The 27,159-nt window shown below is 32.0% G+C and overlaps 3 protein-coding genes and 1 long non-coding RNA gene across 5 annotated transcripts in view; 1 reads left to right on the forward strand and 3 right to left on the reverse strand.

The window, feature by feature from the left end:
* LOC18612518 overlaps window positions 1-386 on the reverse strand; it is a 2,584-nt gene extending 2,198 nt beyond the window's left edge. Inside the window, exon 1 of the mRNA XM_007049362.2 lies at window positions 43-386. Coding sequence (XP_007049424.2) covers window positions 43-221 — 179 coding nt within the window. The 5' untranslated portion in view covers window positions 222-386. The remainder of the gene's footprint in view (window positions 1-42) is intronic.
* On the reverse strand, window positions 9,634-10,683 carry LOC108661342. Its single transcript, XM_018117347.1, has one exon. The coding sequence runs from the start codon at window positions 10,681-10,683 to the stop codon at window positions 9,634-9,636; it is 1,050 nt and encodes a 349-aa protein (XP_017972836.1).
* On the reverse strand, window positions 17,407-19,479 carry LOC108662059. The gene is made up of 3 exons (XR_001927837.1): window positions 19,255-19,479; window positions 18,997-19,037; window positions 17,407-17,620 (listed from the first exon to the last, which is right to left on the reverse strand). It is a non-coding gene; the product is annotated as an uncharacterized LOC108662059 (long non-coding RNA).
* LOC18612519 (protein transport protein SFT2) lies at window positions 23,062-26,509 on the forward strand. 2 transcript variants are annotated; one of them, XM_007049365.2, is made up of 5 exons: window positions 23,062-23,541; window positions 25,132-25,196; window positions 25,278-25,399; window positions 25,560-25,664; window positions 26,161-26,507. In XM_007049365.2, the coding sequence occupies exons 1-5, from the start codon at window positions 23,348-23,350 to the stop codon at window positions 26,269-26,271; spliced, it is 597 nt and encodes a 198-aa protein (XP_007049427.2). In that variant the 5' UTR covers window positions 23,062-23,347; the 3' UTR covers window positions 26,272-26,507. The 2 variants fall into 2 exon arrangements, with proteins under 2 accessions (XP_007049427.2, XP_007049426.2); XM_007049364.2 differs by having other exon boundaries at window positions 25,132-25,399; window positions 26,161-26,509.

The following is a 27,159-nucleotide window of genomic DNA, read 5'->3' on the forward strand; positions in this document are numbered from 1 at the left end:
GAGAGAGAGAGAGAGAGAGAGAGAGAGAGAGAGAGGACTTACACTTTATTATAAGGGTAGGGGGTAGGGCAGAGACCTTGGGCGATGGCGTTTGCGAATCCATCTTCGTCGTCGTAAATGAAGAAGACGTTCGAAGCCACCTTCATTCTCCATAGCTCTCTACTTTGGCTTTGGTCGCTGTTTTGGAGTGAGAGTGATTCCAGATTTTCCTCTAGATCCATGGAGGTAGTAAGGCACTCGATGACGATGGCAGGAAATGATTCTTGGAGAAATATAACAAGTTGCAGCAGCAGAGGTAGTAGGAATATAAAAAACAAAAGGCAGAAATGTTTCTATTAACTTCTACATTTCTTGCAATTCAAGTTCGGCCCCAGCTAGCAGTCCAGACTTGCAGATTTGGTCTTATTTGGGTAATTGGGTTGCATTTGGCATAGATTTACCCGGTTCGACTCAATTAGACTATTTTATTAATAATATAATATTTTTTAACTTTTTTATTTATTAACACTAAAAATTATGAAACATCAATTTTATATAACATATTGAATACATTAAAATTAAAACTTTTTCTAAACTTCATGAAAATAAAAAGGTACGAATAATTTGGAACAAAAGGAGTATATATTTATTTAATTTTAATTTTGAAATAGATTTAAAATATTTAAAAATAATATAAATATATATTTTATTATTTTTGTAATAAATAATATGTAAAAATAGATGAATTAAGCTAAACTCAGAATTAAAAACGGGAAAATTGGTAAGCCTGCAACTTGAGCTCCACCTTGACATTAATAAAGGGAAGCTCAATAAACTTGGTGTGAGTCTAGTTTAACTCGACTCATGATCATTTTTACTTATCTATTATATAGTTGAATGATTTTGTTGTCTTAGCTTGACCTAATAAATTAATTATTTGAGTCAATAAATTTAGGGATGAATTTTTTCTTTTACCTCTCAAAGATAAGTTGCTTTTGAAAATGATTTTTTTAATTTTAATTATTTTTAGTTAAGAAAAAAGATTTTTGGATCAAATTACTTTTAATAAAATCTCTTTATATTCAAGTTATACGATCTGAATTTGAGTTGACCTAGAAATAGTAACTGAAACAGCTCCATCAAGAGGAAGTGCGGTAGCAGTTGTAAACATGAGGAGGAGAAGAACAAGCAGTGCGACCTCGGGAAAAGCTACCGAGACTATGCTGTAGTTTTACACAAATGATGCACCAAGGCTCAAAATCTCTCAAAATGTCCTACTTGTCATGAGCATTGGTTTCATTGCTTTTGTTGCCATTCTCCATGTCATAGGCAAGTTGTACTTTGTTTATAAAGAGGCTTGAAAAGTGTATTAATATTAGCAAAATCAAGTTCCAATATGCTAATTTTCAATTTTGCTTTGATAGATTCGATTTCTCACTCTTTTCTTTATAATACCAGTATATTTTAATTTTCTTTTATTAAAAAAATAAATAAAATAACCTAAAAGCTAATTATCCAAATTAAAGGATTTTGGATAATATCTTTTTGTCCAAGTCTATTTTATCCTAAGAGTAATGTTAACGTTGAATAATTTTTCAATACATATTCATTTTCATGACAAATTATTTTTTGATTTTAAACATTTATCTCTCTTGTGAAAGTGTTTAACTTCAAGAATTTATGTTCTAGTGAAATACAAAAAAAGAGAACATGTTACACGCTACGTTTAAAAAATATTTTTATTACATGTTTTGTTCAAAAAAATATTGTTACAGTTGAAAAAAAATTATTACATGTTTTAACTCAAAAAGTTTATGTTGTAGTAAAATATAAAGGAGCAAGTTGCATGCCATGTTTAATAACAGAAAAAGAAAACAAAATGACACTACAAGCATAAGCAGATGTTACACACTTCAGTAGAAGATGTTACATACCAAAACTTCAGCTGCAGATGTTACACGCTAATGTCAAATCTTCAACACTAGATATCACACGCCAAGGTCAAAACTTTAACATCAAATGTTACACATCAAAGCTAAAGCCGAAGATGTTACACATAAAAACTTCAGCAGCAGATGCTACACGCCAAGGTCAAAGCTTAAGCACTAGATGTTACATGTCAAGGCCAAAGCTTTAGCATCAAATGTTACACACCAAAGCTAAAGCCGAAAATGTTACACATTAAAACTTTAGTAGCAGATGCTACACGCCAAGGTCAAAGCTTTAGCACCAGATGCTACATGCCAAGGCCAAAGCTTCAGCATTAGATATTACAAGCCAAAGCTTCCTTCTTCCTACTGATATCACACATCCAGGCATGAATCACTTTGTTACACGCCAAGACATGAATTGCTTTATTACATGCCAAAGCATGTTCTACCAGATTTGAATCACTGAAAAACTCAACATCAATGAATCCAAGAACCTGTTGTTACTCACTATGTCATGCTTTTTAATCTGTAGATCGACGATAGAGGGTTTTGTGAATGTAAACTAATAAATCCAAAAATATATTATTACCTTTCATATTATGCTATTTGGTCTATAGATCGACGATGATATGGTAAGATGATGAGAAATGATGATGGTGGTAAAATTAGAGAGTTGGACGACAAAAGAAAAAAATAAAGAGTACGACAGAATGGGGAGCACAACAGACGAATGACGACAGAGAAAAATTTAGAGCATTTAATTTGTTTGAAATTATTATAAGGGTATTTTTATCATTTTATGACTAAAATTAAAAAACAGTTAACTTTATAGTGAAGGATATTTCTGAAATGAGCTTATGAGGAAAACCATTTCTTACAATTTTCTCATAAATTTAACTATTTTTCTCTATTAATTAAGTAAAGTAAAATGTTTTTCAATTTTTACTCTAAACTCCATTGCATTCCATATATGAAAATTTTTTACAATTAAAGTCAACTAGAAAAAATGACATTGAATTTTGTATCCAAATATTCACAATATATTTACAGCCCGTTTGGTACGAGGAATCACTCTCAGCTATTATTTTCGCCCTTGTTTGGTTGGCAATTTGGCAAGAAATAACAATTCTTTAAGTTTTACCTTTTTTTTTCAAAATTAGTAGAAAACTATCTTTAACTAAACGTAACCCTTACTATTAGTTATTCCATGTCTAATGGAATAGCTTCCAAAGTCGTTAAGAATAAATTACCTCTCATAAGTTTAAAAAATTACAACCTTACCCATATAAAATCATTTTTTCTCACACGTCCTTTTTCTCTTCTAGCCACATTGTTCTCTTTCACCGTTTCCAGCTCCATCAGTCGCCACTGGCTCTCTCTCGTCCATTCTTCCAGCTGCGTTGCTCTCTTCCACTGTCAACCTTTCCAACTCCGCTTGTAACCGTACGTCCACCTTAGATAAGGTACTTGTTTGATGTAAAGGAAAATGGTAACTCCCTTTTTTTTATTCATTGTTTGATGTTCTGGGATGAACACTTCTCAAAATGATGATGTTTGCTAAGGAGCTTAATTCATTCTGTCATCTGATCATTGTTTAAGAAAAGATCATAGGTATCTGTTTTTGTATGTTGCTATGTTTATCTTCTCTTTGCAAAGGAATTTATGTCATGGAAGCATATTTTAGTGTACTAAAATTATAAAACCATCAAGGCCTAGTGTTGGAAATGTGCTCTTTTGTATTGAAAGGAACATTACATTTACCCAACTGAATAGAAAAACCATTTTTCCAGCCTCCAGAGATGTCACGAAGTAAACCTCCCGCAACAGCTTGTTGTAATGAACGTTTATATGCGCCATCAAGATTTAAAGCAATCTAGTCCATATGGGGAAATGACCAACCAATAAAACTTTTTACTTGTGGGTTAATAGAAGGCCTTCCAAACTCCGAACCAAAAGAGAGGTGAGAAAATAGCTTTAGACCAACTATTCACAAGACACAAATGACTTTCTCCTGAGATTTCTTTCCCATTAAAAACAAAACAATTGCACCACTTTCAGAGGAGCCAACAAGTTACTCCAAAGATAATTGACCAACAAATATCATTGATTAGATCCTTACCTCTACTGAGATTAAGAGATAGCCACGTTGATGCAAATGGAGCAAAAAAAAAATTTGTCATGTTGCTCTTAAGGGACAATTCTTGCACTACAAAAAATTTGGCTATTTCCAACAAAAATTTCCGTTGGAAATAGGTCTTTTTCCGTTGGAAATGTTTATTTCCAACGGATTTCTAACGAAAAAGTCCGTTGAAAATTTCGTCGGTATAAGCCTTGTGGGCAATACTTTCCGTTGGAAATCCGTTGAAAATCTGTTGGAAATTTCTCACGAAAAATTCCGTTGGAAATTTGTTGAAAATTGGAATTTTTAGTCTTTTTTTAAGAAATCCGTTGGAAATTTCCAACAAATTTCCAACGGAAATTTCGTTGAAAAATTCAATTCCAACGGAAATTGCCCAACGAAAAATTCCGTTGGAAAGTATATTTCCAACGAAAAATCCGTTGGAAAATTTTGATCTATTATTTTTATAATAAATTTTCATAAAAAATTACCATTTTTGTTCTCAATACTAAATTTAATTCTGCATTCAACTGTAAAATATATTAAATAAAAACACATTACAAAATTAAGATTCAAGTCCTAACATCTAATTATAAATTATCCTTAACACACAATATATAATATAATTTGATACATATGAATATTAAACATAACATCCTTAAAAAGTATCCAAGTGTTTGCTCTGAAAATTATACATCATGTGAGGGAATTTTTTTCTTACTTGTCAAGTCTTGAAGGTCCCGCATCGCCAAGGGTTGAACGCGCATTACTCATGAACATGGTTTCCATACGTGCCATAAATTCACTCATGCCTTCCGCCATCACATTTCTCATTTCTTCATGTATTTCCCCACGTATTTCCTCACGTATCTTATTCAAGTTTTGTGCAAGATTTTTCACTTTTTCTTCCAATGCATTTGCGGGACTGTTAAAGTTTGAGTTGAGAGTGCCACATGCAGACTCAGATGTTGCTAAATTGGATTGTGTTCCAGTTAGTAAAGCTGTCGCAGGGACACGAGTGCCAAACCCATACACGTGAGTGCGTGTAGTCTCCTTCCTTCCAATTGCTTCAGTCCAAGCACATGGATCGAATTTCGACTGAGAAGATGACTCATCGCCATACTTCTGTGATAGTACAGAATTATACAGTTCCTACATAAAAACCATCATTAATGATTAATATTGAAGTAGAACATCAACTTAGAAGAAATAGTCAAAATAAATGAATTTTTATTTACACTCGTAGACTTGGACTTGTTATCAATAAAATCACCATGACCCCCTGAGCGCTTATGAGTACGGTTGAAAACTTTCAAGAAAGTAACATCTCGTTTCAGCTCAATTGCCTGAATTTATTAACAATTGTATTTAGTCAATCATAATCTATATATATATATATATATATATATATATATATATATATATATATATCTTGATATATATAACATGTATAGCAAAACCAAAATCCAATATATATGTAAACAATTTAAATAAAATTCATGGGAAAACATACATATTAATTCTGAGTAACATTAATTCATACCATCCTTTTTGCATGAACCACAAATGGAATTGAACTGCTAGTGTGCTTTGGAATGCTTCCTTCTTTTGGCGTTAAACGATTTTACCTTGCTTGTCACAATTTGTTTTGCCACTCTTCTGTACCCCATACTGTATCGATCAGGGTGTCCCATATTTCATTTGTGATCCATTCCCTCGACATGCCTCTGCATTCTGTAATGTTGTTAGTTTTAGCTTCAATCATTGCTTTATGCCTTTCTTCTAAAAGCATGTCTCTTAATCGATGGGAACAAATTTTTTCCCATATGCGTCGAACTACAACATCTTTATTTGCAGACCACACACACTTTTCCTACAACATAATGTAATACAATAATTTAACAAAGTTATACAAATTAATGGAAAAGTGTACGCTTAAAAAATATATAACAAACATAATACCTGAAATTTGCTAAACATTAACTCTTTGATATCATTAGGGACTTTCCTCCATGTCGACCATGGACCATGAAAGTGATTTTTGATGATCCGTGTTATTGTAGATGTGACCCCTCTCTCGAAAAAAGTGCTTGTAAAATATTTCAAATAATTGTATATATTAAAATTAAAAAAATTATAAATTGAGTTGAAAAATATAACAAGTTTAACAAGATAACATACCTATCCCCAATAGGAGTTATACGCAATCTGTTCGATGGATCCACAAGAGTCTGTAGTCCTACACTAGGTCCCCTACCTCTTGATCTTGACGATTCCTCATTTGCATTTCCACTAAGATCAATAGATGGTGATCTTGTAATATCATGTGTAGATGTCTCATTTTCTACTTGCTCTGCAAATACATCGTACAAAGATTGTGTCTCAAATGGCGCATCATTATTTTGCTACTGCACCTGTTGTGGAATGTATATATCATCACACGCTTGGGAACTTGTAAGCACAGCCATATTCCTCGTTGCATATGAAGACCTAGGTCTCGGTTTTGATTGCTTCCCTTTAACCATCGTTCCTGCAATTTACAACATGTTGTTAAAATCCCATTAGCAATTATTATTAAAATGATTATTATTATAACAGAATAAACAACATCAGTTCATAGCATTGACACATGTAATTCTTAAAATTGAGAAGCAAAACAGCAATTATATATTAATTAATTTCAACATTTAAATCTTGATTTAAACGCAAACGTTCTAATTTTACATCATATCAAAATACTTTAATATTATAAAATTTAAGTTCAACAATACTGTAAAAATAAAATATTAAACCAATATCCTACGTGGCTACAGTCATCATTCACTTCCTTATTAATCAAACTCATGTTCTGCATTATTATCACTATCATCATTATAAGTTTCACACTCGTCGTGCTCCACATGATCTTCATCTTCATCTTCATATTCATCCTCATCTTCATCTTCATCATCATCTTCATTATCTTCTCTTTCCATGTCGTCTTCTTCATCTTCATCTTTATCGATATCATCTTCTTCATCCTCAATCGATGGATTAACCTCTTCATAATCACCAGTCGCTAACTCTGTTAAATCAACTTCCTCTGATTGAGTACTACTAATTGAATTGGACACATTTTCTTGGTATACTCATTCATTCAAATCACTTTCATTTTCTCTATCACCACTAATAGGAATTTGAAATCTACTCCTAGCTTTTGTTTTAAATACTGCCCACCAATCACGTCGATATCTTATTCTTGATGGATAACTACTATAATAAACTTGGTGAGCTTGGGCAACTAAAACAAATGGTTCATTACTGGCCAGTATTGAGTTGTAATTGACATCAACAAGACCATGCAATTGATTTACCTTTATTCCTTTTTCAGTATCAAACCAATGACACTTGAATAGAACAACTCTATTCCCTATACCAAAATACTCCAACTCGATTATATCCACTAAGATGCCATAAAAGTCACGCTCATGATCATTGTAAAAACTTCCTTTTATGCAAACCCCACTATTCATTGTCTTACGATTTTTTCCGTAGTCTAAGGTGTGAAACTTGAAACTGTTTACAAAATATCCACTGTAACACCTTATCATACGTCCAGGACCATAAGAGATTTCAATTAAATGTTGGTCTATTTTCTCATTATGCTTTGCAACCTATAAACAATTGATACAAGAGAATAAAATAATAAATAACATAATAAAAAAGGAATGAATTAATTAAAAGTTCACTTCTATGTTAAGGAAACTTACATAATTTTTAAACCATTTAACAAATCTCGCATCATGTACTTTCTCCAATTCCTCTTCCGAAATTTCCACAACATCTCCCTTCACAATTTCATCAAATATCCTATCATAATATCCACGACTACATGATTAACTTAAATCTTATTATAGGGTATTAACAAGTTAAAAAAGTCATGGTACTTACTTTATATGTGGCAACATCTCTTCACAATTCATTTAAACACATAACTCAACAGCATAAAACTCATCCTCATCTAAAAATCGAGATTTATCACATGAACCAAAAGCTCACCTCGGGTGAGTGAAAATTGAAAGACGACCCATAGAGTCCACCTCTCCCCCATCATCATTATGTGGCATTCGATTTACTTTTGTTCGCACAGCAAGTTCAAAATACCATGAGCAGAATGAGGAAACTTCCTCGATAACATAAGCCTCACATATAGATCCTTCAACAGAGGCACGATTTTTTACTTTTTTCTTCAACTGTTGCAAAAACCTAACAACCACAATATTCATCAATCTTATGATGTACTTTTAACTCTTCAAAATAAATCATAATTGAAAACAAATAACAATTATTTTACCTCTAAAATGGATACATCCATCGATACTGGATGGGTCCACCAACCTTGGCCTCGTAAGGTAAATGAATCGGTAAATGCTCCATCAAGTTAAAGAAACCCGGAGGAAATATCCTCTCTAGTTTGCATATAGTTTCACATATTTTTCCTTGCAACGTTTCCATATGATCAATAGGCATTTCAGTTGCGCACAAATCCCTAAAAAATTGAGATATATCAATAATTGAATCCCAAATTCTTTGAGGCAGCATATCACGGAATACAATTGGGAGCAATCGTTGCATAAAAACATGACAATCATGACTTTTCATCCCATAAATCTTGTAATCAATCTCATTAACACACCGAGAAATGTTCGACGCAAAACCATCTGGTAATCTCAATTGTTTAACCCAAGCACAGACATTTCTTATTTCCTCCTTATTTAATGTGTAAGCAGCCTTGGGCTTGTACAGTTTTCCATTATTTTCCACCAATTCCAATTCTAGCCGCTTGCAATACACCTTCAAATCTTGTCGTGCCTTTATGTTGTCCTTTGTCCTTCCTTTAACATCCATCACTATGTTGAGTATATTCTCAAAAAAATTACGTTCAATATGCATAACATCTAAATTGTGACGAATAAAAAGCATATGCCAATAAGGTAGAGACCAAAATATACTCTTCTTCACCCAATTGTGACAAACACCATATCCTAAACTCTTTCGCTCACCATATTTTGTTTCGAATGGGAGATAAGGAAGCCCATTCAAACGTGTCAATATTTCTTTGCCTGATAATCGAGGAAATGGTAAGTCATGTTCAACTCTTTTTTTAATAAATTTGTCTCTGTGCCTCTTAAAAGGATGATTAGCTGACAAAAATTGTCGATGACAATCAAAGAAACAAGGTTTCCTACCATGTTCTAATATGAAATATTTAGAATGTTCCATGCAATATGGACATGATAATCGTCCATGTGTACTCCACCTGACAACATACCATAAGCAGGAAAATCATTAATTGTCCATAATAATGCTGCCCTCATATGAAAATTTTGTTTCTTATATGCATCATAGGTCACAATACCTTCTCTCCACAATAAAGTCAACTCATTAATCAAAGGCCTCAAGAAAACATCTATATTTTGACTTGAACTTTTCTTACCCGGGATAACCATGTTAAGAAATTTATATTGTTGTTTCATATACATTAATGGGGGTGAATTATACACATAAAGCATTACTGGCCAAACAGAAGAAGGCTTGGTAGTCGATCCAAAAGGGTTGAAACCGTCAGCACATAACCCGAGTCTTACATTTTCGAGGTTCCATTGCAAAGAATTCATGTGTGTGATTGAAGTGTTGCCAAGCCTCACCATCAACAGGGTGTCTAAGGAGTCCATCATCACTGTGGTGTTGCGCATGCCACGTCATATGTTCAGCAGTTTTACATGACATATAAAGCCTTTGAAGCCTCGATATAAGTGGCAAGTAACGCAAAATCTTGTAAGGAATTTTCTTATGCCTTCTCACACTTGAATTCCTCTGTTTATACCGAGGATGTCCACATACCTGACAATGCTCAAATGTAGCGAGTCGCTCATAAAATAACATGCAATTGTTCTTACAAGCATCAATTTTGATATATCCGAAACCAAGCTTTGCTACCTTCTTCTTCATTCTATAAAAGTCGATAAGTAAATTCTCATCAGATGGCAACATATTCTTTATTATCTCCAACAGTTGATCAAAACATGATTCACTCAAATTGTACTCCGCCTTAACATTTAACAGTTGCGACACAGCTGAAAGTGTTGTGTGCTTTGTGCAACCTACCCACAAAGGTTCCTCTACATTGCTTAACAAAGAGTAAAAGGAAGATGCATTTGGATTGGGATCTTCTTCCACAAAGCTAGACTCATTTTCAGAACCATGGTTGAAAGTAACTTCGGGACGCATAACATCCCTAACCATTCTAGTATATGGATTTTCTATTTCATCTTCATAGATAGGTTCTCGAAAAGCAGCATCTCCCTCAAATCTAAGGGATGGTTCAACTCTAGATCTACTTCTTGATGATTGTCCAACACGATCTTCCCCATGTAAACTCCAAATTGTGTAAGCCCTAGTAAAGCCACGGTTTAGGAGGTGTTCTGTGACTTTATCTTTATCTAAGAACTTGTTGTTACTAGATCGTGTGCAAGGGCATCTAATTTTATTCTTCCACATAAATGTAGTCATCGAACATGCGAAATTAATAAATTCAGTAACTCCATTTACAAATTCAGCTGTAATGAATCTATTATGTAATCGACGGTACATCCAAGAGCGATCTCCCGACATTTTATAATCCTAAGTATCACAGAATATCATTATCAAGACTAATTCGTATTGATGGAAACAAAACAATTTGTTAAACCCTACATTCAAATATGTATTCGTGTTATATATATATATATATATATGTATATATTCAAAATTACATATATTTTGCAAAGTATCCCTTATAGTACAAATTATTGCATACATGAATTATCCATTAAACCTAAGAAAATGGTTTATATTTATTAAGATATCATCAGATTGAACAGCATGAGTATTGTGGATGGGTCAAAAAATATATGTACTATTATCCGTTGGAAAGGCTAGTATCATTATTTATAAAATTGAAGTTTAATAAGGGTGGTCAGTTATCAAATACCAACAAGTAATTGCTTGTGTGTTTATCTTACTCACCTCGAAAATTAGACCAAAACTCAATCAAGTTTTGAAGCAAACCGAACACAGGTTTGATGCTTCCAGAGCCGACCTTATCTTTTGACTGAATTATATGCAATGAAGCATTTAGGCTTGTAACCGAAAATCAAATAATTAAAACACAATAACATCATTAAAAATACAAATGGCGCATCAATTGATAAACAAATCTTGATAAACATCAAATAAACAAGATATACAAAATTAACCCCTAGGGCTAGGAATGTCAACGACTCATGTACCCTAAACCCTAATTTTCCTAAACCGAACCCTAACCCTGTAAAAACTCAACTACCCTAACCCTATTAACTACCCGAATAATTTTTTCAAAATACCCTAACCCTAACCGTATTACATTTTTACTACCTTATAATTACCCTAACCTGTTTAAAAATATGATTATATTAAAAAATTATTAAAATCTTCTTTATACAATTTCTCAATGTATACCCTAATCTGTATAGATAAACAATCATATTTATCTACGTATTTCATAAAATTAACTACGCATTAATTTTTCTTCCACAAAAAAATTTAAATTTAAATTTAAATAATAAAAAACAAATATCTTAAACTTAAAATTAAATAACAAAAAATAAATATATGGGGAACCAGACAACAACATTATCACCAAATTCACAAGTACGAAAGTACTAATTACAATCTAGGGTAATGAAAAAGTATCTCGTAAACTAAGGACAACATCGACATTGGCATGTATAAAATTTAATTTTTAAGGTATCAATTTTCAAAAACATACAGCCATGGTTGAATCATCAAATCTTGTTTGCATAACAATTATTAAGAATGAACCTAGTTTAACAAAATCCTATACCAAAATCTCAGCTGGGGAATATCAATGGCGTGGGCTTGGGGTAACACAGAGGCAGTCGGTAGGGAGTGGCTGTGGCTGGGCGGTTGGGGAGAAAATTCAGATGAACCGATGAAGGAGTCGAGCGTGGCATGGTAGGTTGGCAACTAGGGAAGAACAAGGGCGTGGAGCTTGGGGAGACACCCACGCAGTCGGCAGACCCTGGCTGTGGTTGGGCTGTTAGAGAGAAAAGGTAGATCAACCGATGAAAGACCCGAGCTTGGCGTGGTAGGCTGGCAACTAGCTGTAAACACCTTACTTTTAATGTATTGCAGAGACCACAACCCATCACAATTCACAAGTGTAGCATAGGGGATCTGGGGGCCAAAACCTCAATTGTAAAAATTTCTAAAATCCCTACCAACCCAAAAACACACAAAGCCAAAATCAATTCCCTAGTCTAGCAACCAGAAACCTCAATCCACAAACCAAATAATACCAAACAATACAAAAAAAAAATCTGAATATGAAAAAATATATACATAGACAAATAGAGCTTTGGGTGAAGGGGTGCCAACCGTCGGTGGGAGTTTATGGAGTTTGGGGTTTGTGCCGTCGGTTTTAGAGAGAGTGTTGGGGCATCGGGCTTGCCGCTGACGAAAGGAAAAAGCGAGAGAGAGAAGATCTGAGTTACTGTGCCGTTGATTATAGAGAAAGCTGGGTCGATTTGGCCTTGTGTCGTCGGCTGAAAAAGGAAGAAGCGAAAGAGACAAGATTTGGGTTGCTGTGCCGCCGATTCTAGAGACAGCTGGGGCTTCGGGGTTGTGTTGCGGACTGAAAAAGGAAGAAGCGAGAGCCAACCAGATCTGGGTTTTTGTGCCGTCGGTTGTAGAGAGAGCTGGGGCTTCGGCCTTCCGTCGCCGACTGGAAAAGGAATGCCTTTAGAGAGAGCTGCGGGTCGGGGAAGAACAATTGGGGAAGGAGTAGGTTGAAGGAGGGAAGGAGTGGCACCCGAATAGAAGAGAAGAAAAAAAGGAAACAGAGGGGTCAGGGGGGGTGGGATGGGCAAGTAAAATTTATTCCTTTTTTAATTATTTTAACATAAAAAACTATTAATAAATATTTAACATTTGGATTAATGTGCTAAAAACACATTTGCTATATAAATTTTATAAGTATGAAAATTATCATTTTCATAATATTCTTATAAAAAATAAATAAATATTTATTAAAATATTTATAGTGTATCTAAAAAATAGGAATTATGTTTTTTTAAATAAATCAAATTTATATAAAACATAGTTATCAAAAGACCTTATAATTTAATTAATAATCATAAATTTATTGATTATATGAATTAATTTGTCTTTATTTACATGAAATTTAAAAAAATTGCTAAGTAAAAAAACTATTCTAATCTCACAACTTCTTTTTAAATTATTAAGTTTATATATTATAAATTTATATAAACAAAAGTATATATATTACGTCATCTTTACTTTATAATACAATAGTAATTATATTTTTTATAAATAAACATAATATATAATATAAAATGTATGTGTTAAAAGATATTACAAGTTTTATATTATAAAGTATATGTATTATAAGTATTATAGTGTATATATTGTAAATTGATATAAACAAAGGTATATATATTATTTAGTAACTCATTTATATAATAGTAATTACAAGTTATAGTAACATAATATATAATAGAAAGTGTGTGTGTTAAAAGACATTACAAGTTATAGTAACTATAAATGGTGTGTATATATATATGTGTGTGATTTGGATCCTATTACATTAATCATCTAAATGAAATTTACTATAACCTTACATAAATTATATCTTCACATATATATATGTAGACCCTTATTTAATATATCTCATATTATTTATCGATTTTTTTCTTAAATCATAATTGTTTATATATATATTTATTTTATATAGCTCTCGGTCAGAATTGCATGAATACATAGATATAATAAAATGATATTTTTTAAGCACAAATATTAATAAGTTTATTATAAAACTTCAATCTTAATTTACATATATTAGCTAATTACAATTAAAATGTAAATAAAGTAATATATACATTTTAATATGATTTTTATATCAAATCATGGTTTTTTATAAAATATAAAATTTTACATAGAAATTTTTTTCAATTTTGGAATAATATAACATTACCCTAATTCCGTAGTATTAATCAATATTGTATGATTCATTCAAGTTAAAAAAATTGTACAAAATTATTCAAAGGAAAACAAATTTAAACAGAGCCCAAAATTTTACTTCAATAACTATGTATTTGCTTAAAAAGATATCTAAATTTTTTAAAAAAATTTAAATTATATAATTTTTTAACATTATTATTATTTTCAACGGAAAATTTTATTGGAAAGTTACAAACATCAGTAACACTTTGATGCAATAAAAAGGCTCTTTCCAACGAAATTTCCAACGAAAATTCTGTTGGAAAGTTACATTTTTAATATGTTGGAAACTGTAAAAAAATTTAAATTTTTTTTTAAAGTTTAATGTTCCAACGGATTTCCAACAGAAATTTTCGTTGAAAATCCCTTGGAAACTGCAACAAGATTGTAAATTTTTTTTTAAAGTTTTATGTTCCAACGGAATTTTCAACGGAAATTTCCGTTGGAAATTCCGTTGGAAATATTGTACACGTCAAATTTTCAACGGACAATTCTGTTGAAAATTTGTTGGAAATTTAATTTTTCAATGGATTTTCAACGAAAAATTTTGTTGAAAAATTTTCAGTATAAGTCCGTTGAATATCCGTCGGAACAAGCAATTAAAAATTTTAACTATATTTCGTTGGAAATTCGTTGCAAATCCGTTTAAAATCCGTTGAAAATTTCCAACGGAAAATATTCCGTTGGAAATACAAGGTTTTTTTTGTAGTGTTGTCCAAATCACAATAGCAAAAAGGCAATCCTTTAACACATATAGAATCGATTCCTCTGTAGAGTGACATCGAGAGCAAAAAGGGTCATTAGTCAAATGTATGTGCACTCATTCCTTATTCGTTTACAAACGATCATGTAGGCAGTGGAATAGAAACGTACGAATGCGTTCGGGTCTTTGCCATTTCCAAGCCAAATTCCACAGTCCAAACCTGTTCTCCATATCCTGATTCGTTTCTCCACATAATACTTCATATGTCGACGCAGTGGTGAATTTCCCATAAGAGGACAAAGCTCAGTAGGGTTTGTTTTGAGTCATTTCCAAGGGATGGCGATATCATCTTTGTTATTAAGTTGAGTTCCTCAAGTGGTAAAAGAGAAACCATTCGGCTTGTGTCCCAACCTCCATTCGGTAAAGTGAATTCTTTGACACTACTGTTATCATCAAAAAATGATCATACTAATTGTCCAGCTTCCCCTAATGGATGATCACTAACCCATATATCCTTTTAAAAGCTAGTTCTAATCTCATCTCCAATGGTCCATCTGATTTGCATTTAAAAATCCCTCCACAAATGACTTATAGTATACCAAAACGCAGAAGCACTCGCTCTGTTAATTGTATCCGGAAAAATAAAGGAACTTGAGTTGTATTTAGCTTGTAGGATTCTCACCCATAAGGCATTCGACTTTGTCTCTATTGACCATCAAGCTTTAAGACTAAAGGCCTTATTCATGGATTTTAAACAACGAACCCTTATACCACCTTCCTCTTTTGATTTACAAACATCCTTCCATTTCATGTGATGAACATTTCTAGAATTGGAGTCTCCACCCCATAGAAAATTATGGCAGTGAGCTTCAATTTGCTTGCACATCTCCGCAGGTAATAATACGGTTTGCAAGGTGTAATACGGAATCGTGGAGAGGATAGATTTCACAAGTGTAAAATGAGCGGCAAAAGAAAGTGCGGATGCTTTCCATGAACTTTCTATTTCTAATTTTTTCTTCGAGATACTGAAATAAGTTGGCCTCCTCGCGGCCATGTATCAAGGGCATACTTGGGTACTTCCCTATATTCTTTGAATACATGAATCTTGACACTGCCGATAACTCATTAAGGAGAGATAGAGAGACATTCTTCTCACAACAAAATGATGACTTCTCAACACTTACCTTTTCATCGGAACATATATAGAAATCTGCAAGAACTTCTTTAATTAATTATCTTCATTTGAGAGATTGATGTCTCAGAGAAAAGTATCAAATGATCATCCACAAAAAATAGATGTGTAAGGGGAGGGCCACCTCTACTCAATTTAATCGATTTCCAAAGTCCTTGTGCAACAGCCGCCTCAATAATGTGAGCTAAACTTTCCAGGCAAAGCACAAAAATATAGGCAGAGAGTGGGTCACCTTGTCTAACCCCTTTAGAAGGACTGAAACTTTCAGAGAAAGAGCCATGATATCTAACATTCTTGTTATGAAGACATTCATTTTAGTTATTTAATATATCAAAATACATGGCTTACTTCTTTTTCAAAAACAGAAAAAAGGATGAAAGATCATCTTTCTAATTTGAATAAAAGAATTGTAACTGATTTAGCAATTTGGACAAACATCAATATATGAATTAGGGGTTATGTAACTTGTACGTGTCTAACTTCCCAAGAACAGTTCTATAGGAAGCAACTCAACGATTGTGGAGAGCCAATCTAACAAGCTTGCATTTGATGCTAACCCACCTAACACTGGTCCTGGAAAGAGATTCAGAAACTTTAGATTTGATAGTGTTGCAATATTAAGAGCATTGGAAGCTGGCTTTTCTGCTTGAAGATCAAACCAAGTCCTTTTCGTGACATGTTTTCTGTTCACATATCTGGGCCTGCTGGGTTAGTTGCCAGAACTTCGCTTGTAAAACAAATAGCATCATTGCCTCAACGGCTTGTATATACTTGTGTCAGATTTAAATGATCAGGTTTGTTTGACATGTAAATTCTGTACAGAAAATCCTTTGTGGCAACGAATGCAGTTCTTGTTGATTGTTTTGTTAGTTAAACTAGTGAAATACAGTCCCTTTATATGCAAAAAAAAAAAAAAAAAATCCCTAAGAATTCAAACAATTAATGATGAGATGTTACTTATATAAATAATTTTATTTGCCTCCACATGATTTTCTATTTCTACTAGTTTTCTCCAATATTTCTTCTAAACAGTATTTTGAAAATGTTCCATAATATGTGAAGAATTGACTACAAATAGGCATTTATACACAAAATTCAATTGACATTTAGTATAATAATGTGATTAAATTATAGTCTAGAATAATTTTGTCCATTTGTAAAAATATGTGAGTAAATTATAATTATTTTTTGCATTTGGGATAAATATGTGATAAAATATAATTATAGATAATTTTTTCTTTTGGGATAAATATGTATTTAAATTATAATAAGGATAATTTTGTTTTTTATGAAAATAAATAATAATATAATAAAGGGTATTTTGTCTTTTTATCATTTATTCCTTTCTTATATCAAGATTATTTTTACCAATCAAACACTGTAATAAGTCACAATAGCAATTTCTGTCTTATTCCATTTATTATATCAAATTACATAATAATTATTCATATTTTATTTTATTTTTATAGAATAATTAATCTATTTCATTCTTGTCTATTATGCGAACCAAACGTGCTCTTATAGATGGCGTAGCAGCATCACTAGGAGTAAAAGCTGGAGCTGGATTATCGCTTTCACTTGCCATTGAAATCTTCAACCTGTCACTCAAAAAAATTAATTAATTAGCAAATTTGTCATGATAACTTTTTGTTGGAAAAAATTAAATGCTAAAAAATTTGCAAAAGGAACAATGGGCTAAACTTAATCAATCAACTTTACACCTTGAAACATAAGAAAAAGAAAATATCAGTCAAAGAACCTATAACTATGTTAGACATGTAAAATGGAAGGAAAAAATGATATCAGTCAAAGAAAATATTAGACTTTTTACTTCTAATTGTTAAGAGCTTAAGTGTGTTCTAACTAAATGGTTGTCCATTGAATTCAAATGAGAAAATCCGTTTTGTATTCAAAGATTAATTGCTCAAGGGAGCTTGAAATAGTAAGTGAACATAAATGTCATGCCAATATTTTCATTTTAATATTGATGGAAGAAAAAATTAACGTATAGTACTATCACATTCAATAAATCAAATTTGTGCTGATATTATATTGGAGGAAATTAAAAATAAATGTCATAGTTATTAAAATCATAGCATTAACTTTTAATTGTTTAGTAAATTTATTTAATCATACCATCTAATGAGTAAACAGTAATCACACTATCAATATTTTATTTTCTGAACATGTTGGAAACTTGGAATTGTTGAATGAAATGAGATTGAGCTTTTAACTATTAAGAAAGCTTTCTTGATTTTTGCTGAATCCAAATGGGTTTCTTTTTATAGATTATTGATAGAAAGAGTCCATTGATGCAGTGGGATGGGTTAAAAATCCAAGTTCTACTCCATGAAGATTACGTTCCCATTATCCCATATGAGGTTCATTGAATAAGGATGTAAGGTATGCATCCATGGAGCTTAAGTGTATGTTTGGGGAAGGTATACTACATTCTATGTAATGAAACATTCCAATTTCAATAAATAAAAATGGACATTTACTAATATTTATCTTATTTAATTTTGCTAAAACTTTTATACAATTATTGTCGACAGAATTTAATTTCTTAAATGTAAAATCATTACTGTCATGATAATTAAATATACCAAAGAATCAATCAAAATCGAACAAAAAAAATACAAGTAAAATTTTTCACAAGTTTAGAATCTCGGCCTTTTCAAGTCTGTTATTACATGTCCAGGCAACTTCCACAGGAAATTAATGCATTTGATGTCCGTTTGCGTAACTAACAACTATCATATCATGCATCCATCTCTCAAAGCCAGTTAAAACACATATGGCAGATTACTTCAATTTTTTACACTGAAAAACAGAGAATAGCCATGTCTAATCATGACCGCCCTTCCTTGATTATCCATGTTTACAGAATTAACATAATTCTAGAAAATTATATTAACTATGATATTAACAAGTAAAATGGAAGAAAAATTTTGGCTAAAAATATGATATTTACTTGTGAAAGAGTCAAAACTTGATGGCTAGAGTCTTGTTTTCCTGCAATAAAAAAAAAAGTAGATAAATCAGACCTCATTAAACCCTAAACCCAAATCAAGGAAACCCAGATTTGAATAAGAGAAAGAAAAAGAAGAAAAACCCTAACCCAAATAAAAAAAAGCAAAAAATTAGAATTAAAGAAAAAGAGAAAGAAGAAAGACTAAGCAAAAACTTTGAGTTGAAAAAGAAAAAATCAAATTTGAATAATAGGGCTTACCGATTGAGATGGAAATCTGAGAGAGAGAGCCTTTGAAATCGACGATCACTGTGGTGCGTATGTGTGAGAGTTTGAGAGAGAGCCTTCGAAGATGGACTGGAGAAGAGAAAGCGAAGAGTGGAGATGGACGGCTCACAAGGGACAGATTCGCCTGAAGATGGGCTGGAGATGGAAGGCTCACGGGGGGACGGCAGAAACCATAAGGCAGAAAGGCTAAAAGGGATAACTGAGATTGGGAATATTTAGATTTAATAGTTTTTTAGGTAAAATGTCTAAAATGCCCTTCGATTAGTTCGGTTAGTTCGGTTAGAAAAATGTCTAACCGAAACCGAACCGAAGTAATTATACTAACCGAACTATTATAACCGAAAAAATTGAAAAACCGAACTAACCGAACCGAAAAAACAGAACTCATTTTGGTTCGGTTTGGTTGTTCGAGTCGGTTCCAATATATTTTTTGAAACATATAATAAAAAATGTTACTACTATTTCATTGAGTGGTAAATTTGTTTTTATGAAAATTTTAATAAAATATGTTGGAATTTTTACAATTTAGCATTTTTAAAGAAATACAATAATATTTATTAAAGGGTAAACTGGTGCTTTTATACTTACTCTCTAATTATTCTATGATAAAATTTTAACAATCAAACATTTTAATATTCTCTCTTTATTCCATCCATAATTAAAATATGTAATAGCTATTGTTTTTCTATTTTATTCATATGAAATAATTATTTCATTTTATTTTTATTTTATTTTGTAGACCTAACGTGTTGTAAAGTCTCATTATGCATTAGTTTGACTCGACGTTATGTTAAATTGTCAATTTGTTTAATATGTATAATGATTTTTTATTTAAAGTATAATAGTTACAATCATACATCTTGATAATTATTTGATTATGATTGTAACTTTTAATTATGAGTATAATAACAATGATGATGGTGGTGGTGGTGACAATTAGTGGTGGAGTCGGGTGGTAGGGTCAATTTTAAATTATTTTATTATTATATATATAGAAATTAGAAATATAATATTTTGTCACTTTAAATTAAATCAAATAGATTGTTCTGAAAATAGTAGTAAGTCATTTAACTTATTATCTAAAAGATTGGGTTAAATCAATTTTTTACTCCAAATCAAATCATTGACTTAATCTATAACCTTATATGATTACATTTTAGTAACTAACTCTTTTTTTAAGCCAAGCACTGCCTAATGTGATAATTTAATTTTTTTTTAGGCTTTATGTCTATTTGTATTTATAAATCTAAAATTTATTTTTAAATTGTAAATGAAATTTTATGTTATAATTTAATTTTATTTCAAAAGTGATTAATTTTTTAACATTGTTAATGAAATTTTATATTATAATTTAATTTTGCTTCAAAGTGATTAATTTTTTATTTTGAATTAAGTCATTGACCCGATCTATGAATTTCTATGATCACACTTTTTTTTACGTCGAGTATTGCCTAATGTGATAATCTAATATCTTTGTTATGCTTTAGGACTATTTGTATTTGTGAATCTAAAAATTTATTTTAAAATTACTAATGAAATTTTATATTATAATTTAATTTAATTTTAAAAATCATTAATTTTTTATTTTGAATTAAATTATTGACTTGATCCATAATTTTGTATGATTACTCTTTATACAAAATCCTTGATCTTCGCTGAAGATTGGATTGTAGTTTCTAAATAAAGGTAGACTTTCTTTCATTATATATGGGTCATCTTTTTTCAAAAGACAACACAGTGGGGACATATTTTAAAGTGATAATATCTCATCGTGGAACACAATCTAACAATCTTTATACGAACATTTCTTAAGTCTTATGTCAATCTTTTATTTGCATTTAGTTTACTTCAATAGAAATAGGTAAACATGTTTACACACGACTCATTTTCACTTCTTTTAATCTATAAAATGGCTTAATTGTAAAAGGTTAAGTGAAATAGGTATATACTTAAGCATCACTATGATTTTTATCTCTTTTTTTTGGTTTTTGAGAAGCCATAATATTGTTAACGTAACAAGGCTGTTACAAACATATCACAGAGTCAAAATTGGCTCTGTTCTAACAAAGAAGTCGAAACACCAAGGTAGCTTCCAGTTACATGAAAACATCACAAACAATATAGCACTATTGTTGACGCACCTTGGAGTTGATGAGTTGAGTATCAAAATACAACCACCTTAAAGCCCGATTCAATGATCAACGCACTCTTGCCTAACCATGCATAATTGCAAAACATATACGCAGTCTTTTAGCCGTTAGTGCTTTCACAGGGCTGATCCTTTTTCAAATGGATGTTAAGAATGTATTTTTTTTTTTTATTAACGATTTACAAGCAAAAGTGTACATGTTCCATCCATCTAGTTACTCTCATCTAGTTTGTAAGCTTCAACGAGCCTTATACGGTTTGAAACAAACAACGAGAGCCTAATGTACAAAATTTACTGTCACGATTGCTTAATTTAATTTGTATTTTTTATTTGACATATTACTTATGATATGTTTTTCTTGTTTTCTACGTAGATGATATGACTAGCATTCTCGAATTACATTTTGTTTCTTAGTTAACATTTGCGATGAAGAATCTTGACTTTCTTACTTATTTCTTGAAACATTGTTTGGATATTCATTCAATTATGTCTACAATCTCAATCAAAACAAATATGAAATCTCCCCTTTGTTATACATACTTGATACCTTTTCATATCAAGAGGAAAAATAAAATACAAGGTACATATAATTTTACAGTAATTTTCTTTTATCAAGCATAATTTGAGACAAAGGAGATTAAATTCAACTCTTTGGTATCTATATATCATTAAATCAATACAAATATTTGATGATAGTTACAATTTATTCTTGTTACTCAAGTTACATATATAAAAGGTATAACGACATATAATTTAAATGTAGCCATCTTCCTTCCCCTTATCTAATTCATTCCCATGTCAATTTGGTATTTCTTTATTCTTACTTCCGTTTCATGAGTCATCGAAATGTTTGGTATTTCTTCCCATCTTCAATTTTCCAAACGAGGGAACAATCCATGCTTATCCTTTTATTTATGCTGTATATTCAATATTTGGTTTGATTTGCTCCAACCAAATTCCTTACCATGCATTGCATGAATTTCTCACTATCATATATAGCTAAACTTAAGTTCCTAGATTGGAAATTTGATCAAACGTAGTCAACCCCAATTTAATCTTAGACTCTTAAAATTCTTTCTAAATGAATTTTGACTTACAATATTTAATCACGCACATGCCATTCAAGAAAGTTCTTAATTTTTTTGGGATATTTTAAATTGTAGTATTAAATTGTCTGGTCCACGATCATTATTTTATTGACTATCAACGTAATTGCTTTTAAATCAATTACAATAGAAGGATAAGTTATTTATTGATATCGATTTTGTTTTTTAACTATAAATTAGTTAATAATTGATTTATTAATTAATTAGTCTATAATAATTATCAAAATTTATTTAATTGATTTTATCTATGAATCTATATATTTATTCATATTTGTGTATACGTATTTTCCTAATAAAGCAACATCTACTATAAATATATAACAAACAAAATCTTTATATATATAAAAAATAATTCTATGTGGATGATCTATGTGAATAGTCTACTTTCGTGTCATGTGTTTTATAGTTAATGTAATTGACTTGATTTCATACATCTTCAACTTAAAAAATAATTTTTAGATAAAATTATTTACATTTATTTCCTTCTAAATATCTATTGTAAATAAATTTCAATTCAAGTTGCAGACATAATTTATTTTCTCGCAAAGTCTGAAACGAGAAATGCATTTCACCTTTACTCCCAAACAGTCCCTAATTCCCTCCAAATTAAGGAATCTACAAAAAAGAAAGAAACCATCGGTGGAGATGGTAAAGTAAATACTATTAGCGACCGCAGCTGGCGCGAAACCACACTGCAAGATCTCAAAACCTCCAGAGATCTAATCTGAACCCACTGAATTCCAAGCTTTCGTTGGCCCAAAAGCAAAAGCGTCAAGAACAAAGTTAAATAAATAAAAACAGGGAAGGAAAAATGAAGAACACGGCGCAGTCTTGGTTCCTAGGAGGACCCAGCAGCGGCGGTGTCGATCAACAGAAATCGCCGTCTTTGTTGGCGGATTGGAATGCCTACGCCGCTTCCCAAGACGCTGATTCTTCCGCTCTTGGGTTCGATCTCGAAGCCGCTGTCCGTACTACCTCCGATAAAGTCAGCGGCACCTTTAACGTGTGCGTATTTCTTATGACTATATATATATATATATATATGACTATATATATATATATATATATATATATATATATATATATATAATGTTGCTTTTGCATGGAATTTTGATGGAGGACAGTTTGTTGTGTGAGTTTATATTTTTTTTTCTTTGCTTCGTAGCAAAAGGGTATCTTTCTGTTGTTTATTTTGTTCTATTGGTTTAATTCGGTAGATTTTTTTGGCTTTGATGAACTGGATTGAATATGGGTTCATTTCGTCAGAAAAAGTCTACCCTTTCAAAAATGAACGAAGGGTTAAATGCAATATGTTCCGGTTAAGGAATTACGGGTTAGAATTTGAGACTCTACTGGGAGTTGTCAGGTTTAGGAGTGTAATCAAGCCGAGCCGAGCCTTGATTTTGACTCGATTAGGCTCAAATATGATAAACTCAAGTAAGGAGCTTGAGCTCAAATTCAATCATTAGTATACATAAACTATCAGAAAAGCCTCGATAGTAAATGAGATCAGCTTGACTATTCATCGAGAGGAGTTTGAATAGCATGATTGATTTACACCACTAATTAGGTTTGAATCTTAAAGAAAGGAGGGTAAGATTTATCGGATGGAAGAGAGGTACCTCTCCCAGCTTCCACATTTACCAAAATATTTTGAGCTAGTTGCTTTCCAATCTTGTTTTCATTTATTGGATGGTTGATGAAGAAAAGTAATGATCTAAAGAGAGTAAATATGACAGATTGTGGGGCACCATTTGCTATTGTGCATGGTTTGGGCGGATAAGGTTGATAAGTAAGCATTCTTTAATGCAGCAATGGGTGGATTTTTTAATTTCTTTTCAATCTTTGGTGAAACCTATGGAGGATTTATTTGCTTTTCCTGTAGCTTAGTTACACGGTATGGCAAAGATCATGTTTAAGATATTGTTGGATTGTTGTAAAATGAACATTACAAAAAGCTTGCCAACAAAAATCTTCTTTTTTCCATTGTTGTTGGATAGCAGTAAATTACAAAATGTATCAGAATAAGAGTTCAAGAATGTTTCAATCTGAGTTACCCCCATTTGCAAGTACTTCTGATTAATTTCCTAAGTGAGCTTTTCAAGCAAAGTAGATAGGTTTTGTACACAGTTCATGCCATTAGCTGTTCTACAATTCAGTGATTGGCCCCATTTAGTCGAGCAACCTTGTCTCCTGCTCACTTCCATAGTCAACAAAGATTCTCTCTTTGCATTCTGCCTGCAGCACTGATAATAGGTTATGGCTTTTCTTCATTTTATGAGGATTATTAGTATGCTCTGTGGGTGCAATAGGTTTTATTGTGAATGTGATGAAGCATAATATATGAGCTTTTGCCTTTATGTATGGAGTGTAGTTTTACAGCTTATGCAAATAAAATAGGAGGGACACAAATTTCTTGTTACCTTGATGATAAGAATCTCTTTTGAGTGGAATTCTGCTTTCTGGAAAGCATAAGAGGAGAGAAGGCTCATTATCAGAAAAGTCTGGCTTATTTGTGGTTTGAGCTTTGATCACTCTTTTCTCTGTAGTCATTATTTCTTATATTTCAATGTTGATGCCGATTTAACTTGTCAGGGTCTCAAAAGGAGTCAGAGACTTACCAGGCAGCTTTCAATCTGCAACTAGCAATGTCCCATCTGGTAAATCCTTAATGTATTTTGGGGTGTTTCTTGCTGCTGGATTGTTCTTTGTCTTCATTGCGTTCACCATGTTCCTTCCAGTGATAGTACTGGTGCCGCAGAAGTTTGCTATCTGCTTTACAATCGGTTGTGCGTTAATTGTTGGCTCATTCTTTGCCTTGAAAGGTCCTCGAAATCAGCTTGCACACATGTCCTCCAAAGAGGTATATTAGTTCATTGCTTTCTTTTTGCTTAGTACACATTTTGATTTACCTACTAAAACTTGCAATTTAAAGACCACTCTGAAACTAGAAGTAATCTTTTTTTTTTACCCTCTTACAGCATCCTAAAATACCTTGTGTTTTCTTTCTTCTTTGCTTTCAGAGGCTGCCTTTTACTTTGGGTTTTGTCGGCAGCATGGTGGGAACTATTTATGTTTCCATGTGGCTTCATAGTTACATTCTTTCTGTGCTGTTCTCTGTATTACAGGTATTAGCACCATATCAATCTGAGTTTTCTTTTGTTTTCTTCCTTCATGTTGGGGAAATGGGATGCTGGGATAGTGGCCAAGTCAGGTTTGATAGAGTTTCTGGATATGTACAAAGTGCCTGAAGTGCTGTTATGCATAAGTTACTGCTCTGACTGCTAAGTACAAGCTGTTTTATAACATTGTGGAATGCCTTCTGTGAGTGCTAGCTGTTTTACTAACATTTTAGAATGCCTTATTTCTAATTAAATTCTGTTATTCATACAATGCCTTCTACAAAATTTATTAGGGATCTTCTAAGATCTAGGGGATAATAATTTAATTCTTTTACTATTTTGCCAGCATATTTTTTTGAAACAGATTTTAAGTACTATCATGTATTATGCCTCATATGATAAGTAATCATTAACATTGTCTGGATGTTGCATTACTACATTCTGCACCAAAAGTGGTGGAATGAAAGTTAGTGGAAATTGATGCCTGTTCGATCTTTTTTAGGTCATTACGCTATCTTACTATGCCATGTCCTACTTCCCCGGAGGATCTGCTGGATTGAAAGTTCTTTCTTCTACTCTTGCCTCATCAGTGTTGAGATGCTTTGGGAGGTGATATTGGTGTCTGGTTTTTTCATATAGTAGTTTGGTCGTTCATAAGTTACAGCTTTCTACAAGATTCAGGTTCTTCCAGTATCACTTGTTGTGCAACATTTTAAGATATAATTGAGTTGCTCTTCAAATGGTAAATTCAAATGTGATTCACCTTATTATAGGGAGATGATAAATTATTGTACATTTTTTGCCTCTAAAATCAAAATAGCAGACGTGGTAACATTGCATTTTTTCTAATATTTCTTTTTATTTTATCACTTTGGAAGTTGCTTTTGGTTCCCTGTAGAGATATTTATATTATCTGCTTGACAAAGGACAGATGGTGAGTGAAGCTAAAACCGATGTCTGTGCATAGGACAGTAATATTCATTGAGTAATCTGCTTTGAGGATTCCAGGTAAGGTCCCAAAAGATTCTGGAAATTTGTTAATGGATTCTGCTAATCAATCATACTTCCATTACAAATCATTTAACTGTTGTAAAGCAGTTTGAATATGAATTTGAATATTTCCCATGTTTTTATTCGTAAACTTCAGACCTTCAAAAAGGAACTTACAAGTTTTTCCTTTGTAGTATAAGGCCATTGAACGTTCAAGTACCTTGCATTTTGGCTTAATGGTGCAATCAGTATAAGCATCTCTCCTGTATATCCCATAATACAACAAAGAGGAATATACGGGGAATAAAAAATTAGCAGAAAAAAGGATTCTGTTAAGGGTAAAATTAATTTTACTTCCTGGTTTGTCATATCCTTTGTTGCTGGAAGTATAGATTGATGGGTGTGTGTCCGAGGCAGGCACGTTTCTTTTTATTTTTTTTTTTATGCTTTTCATATATGTGAAGGGTGAGAAAGCTATATTTATGTCTGTTGAATGTGTTGATTACAGGTA

Source organism: Theobroma cacao, chromosome 1, assembly GCF_000208745.1.
Source record: "Theobroma cacao cultivar B97-61/B2 chromosome 1, Criollo_cocoa_genome_V2, whole genome shotgun sequence".
Classification (NCBI taxonomy): Eukaryota; Viridiplantae; Streptophyta; class Magnoliopsida; order Malvales; family Malvaceae; genus Theobroma; species Theobroma cacao.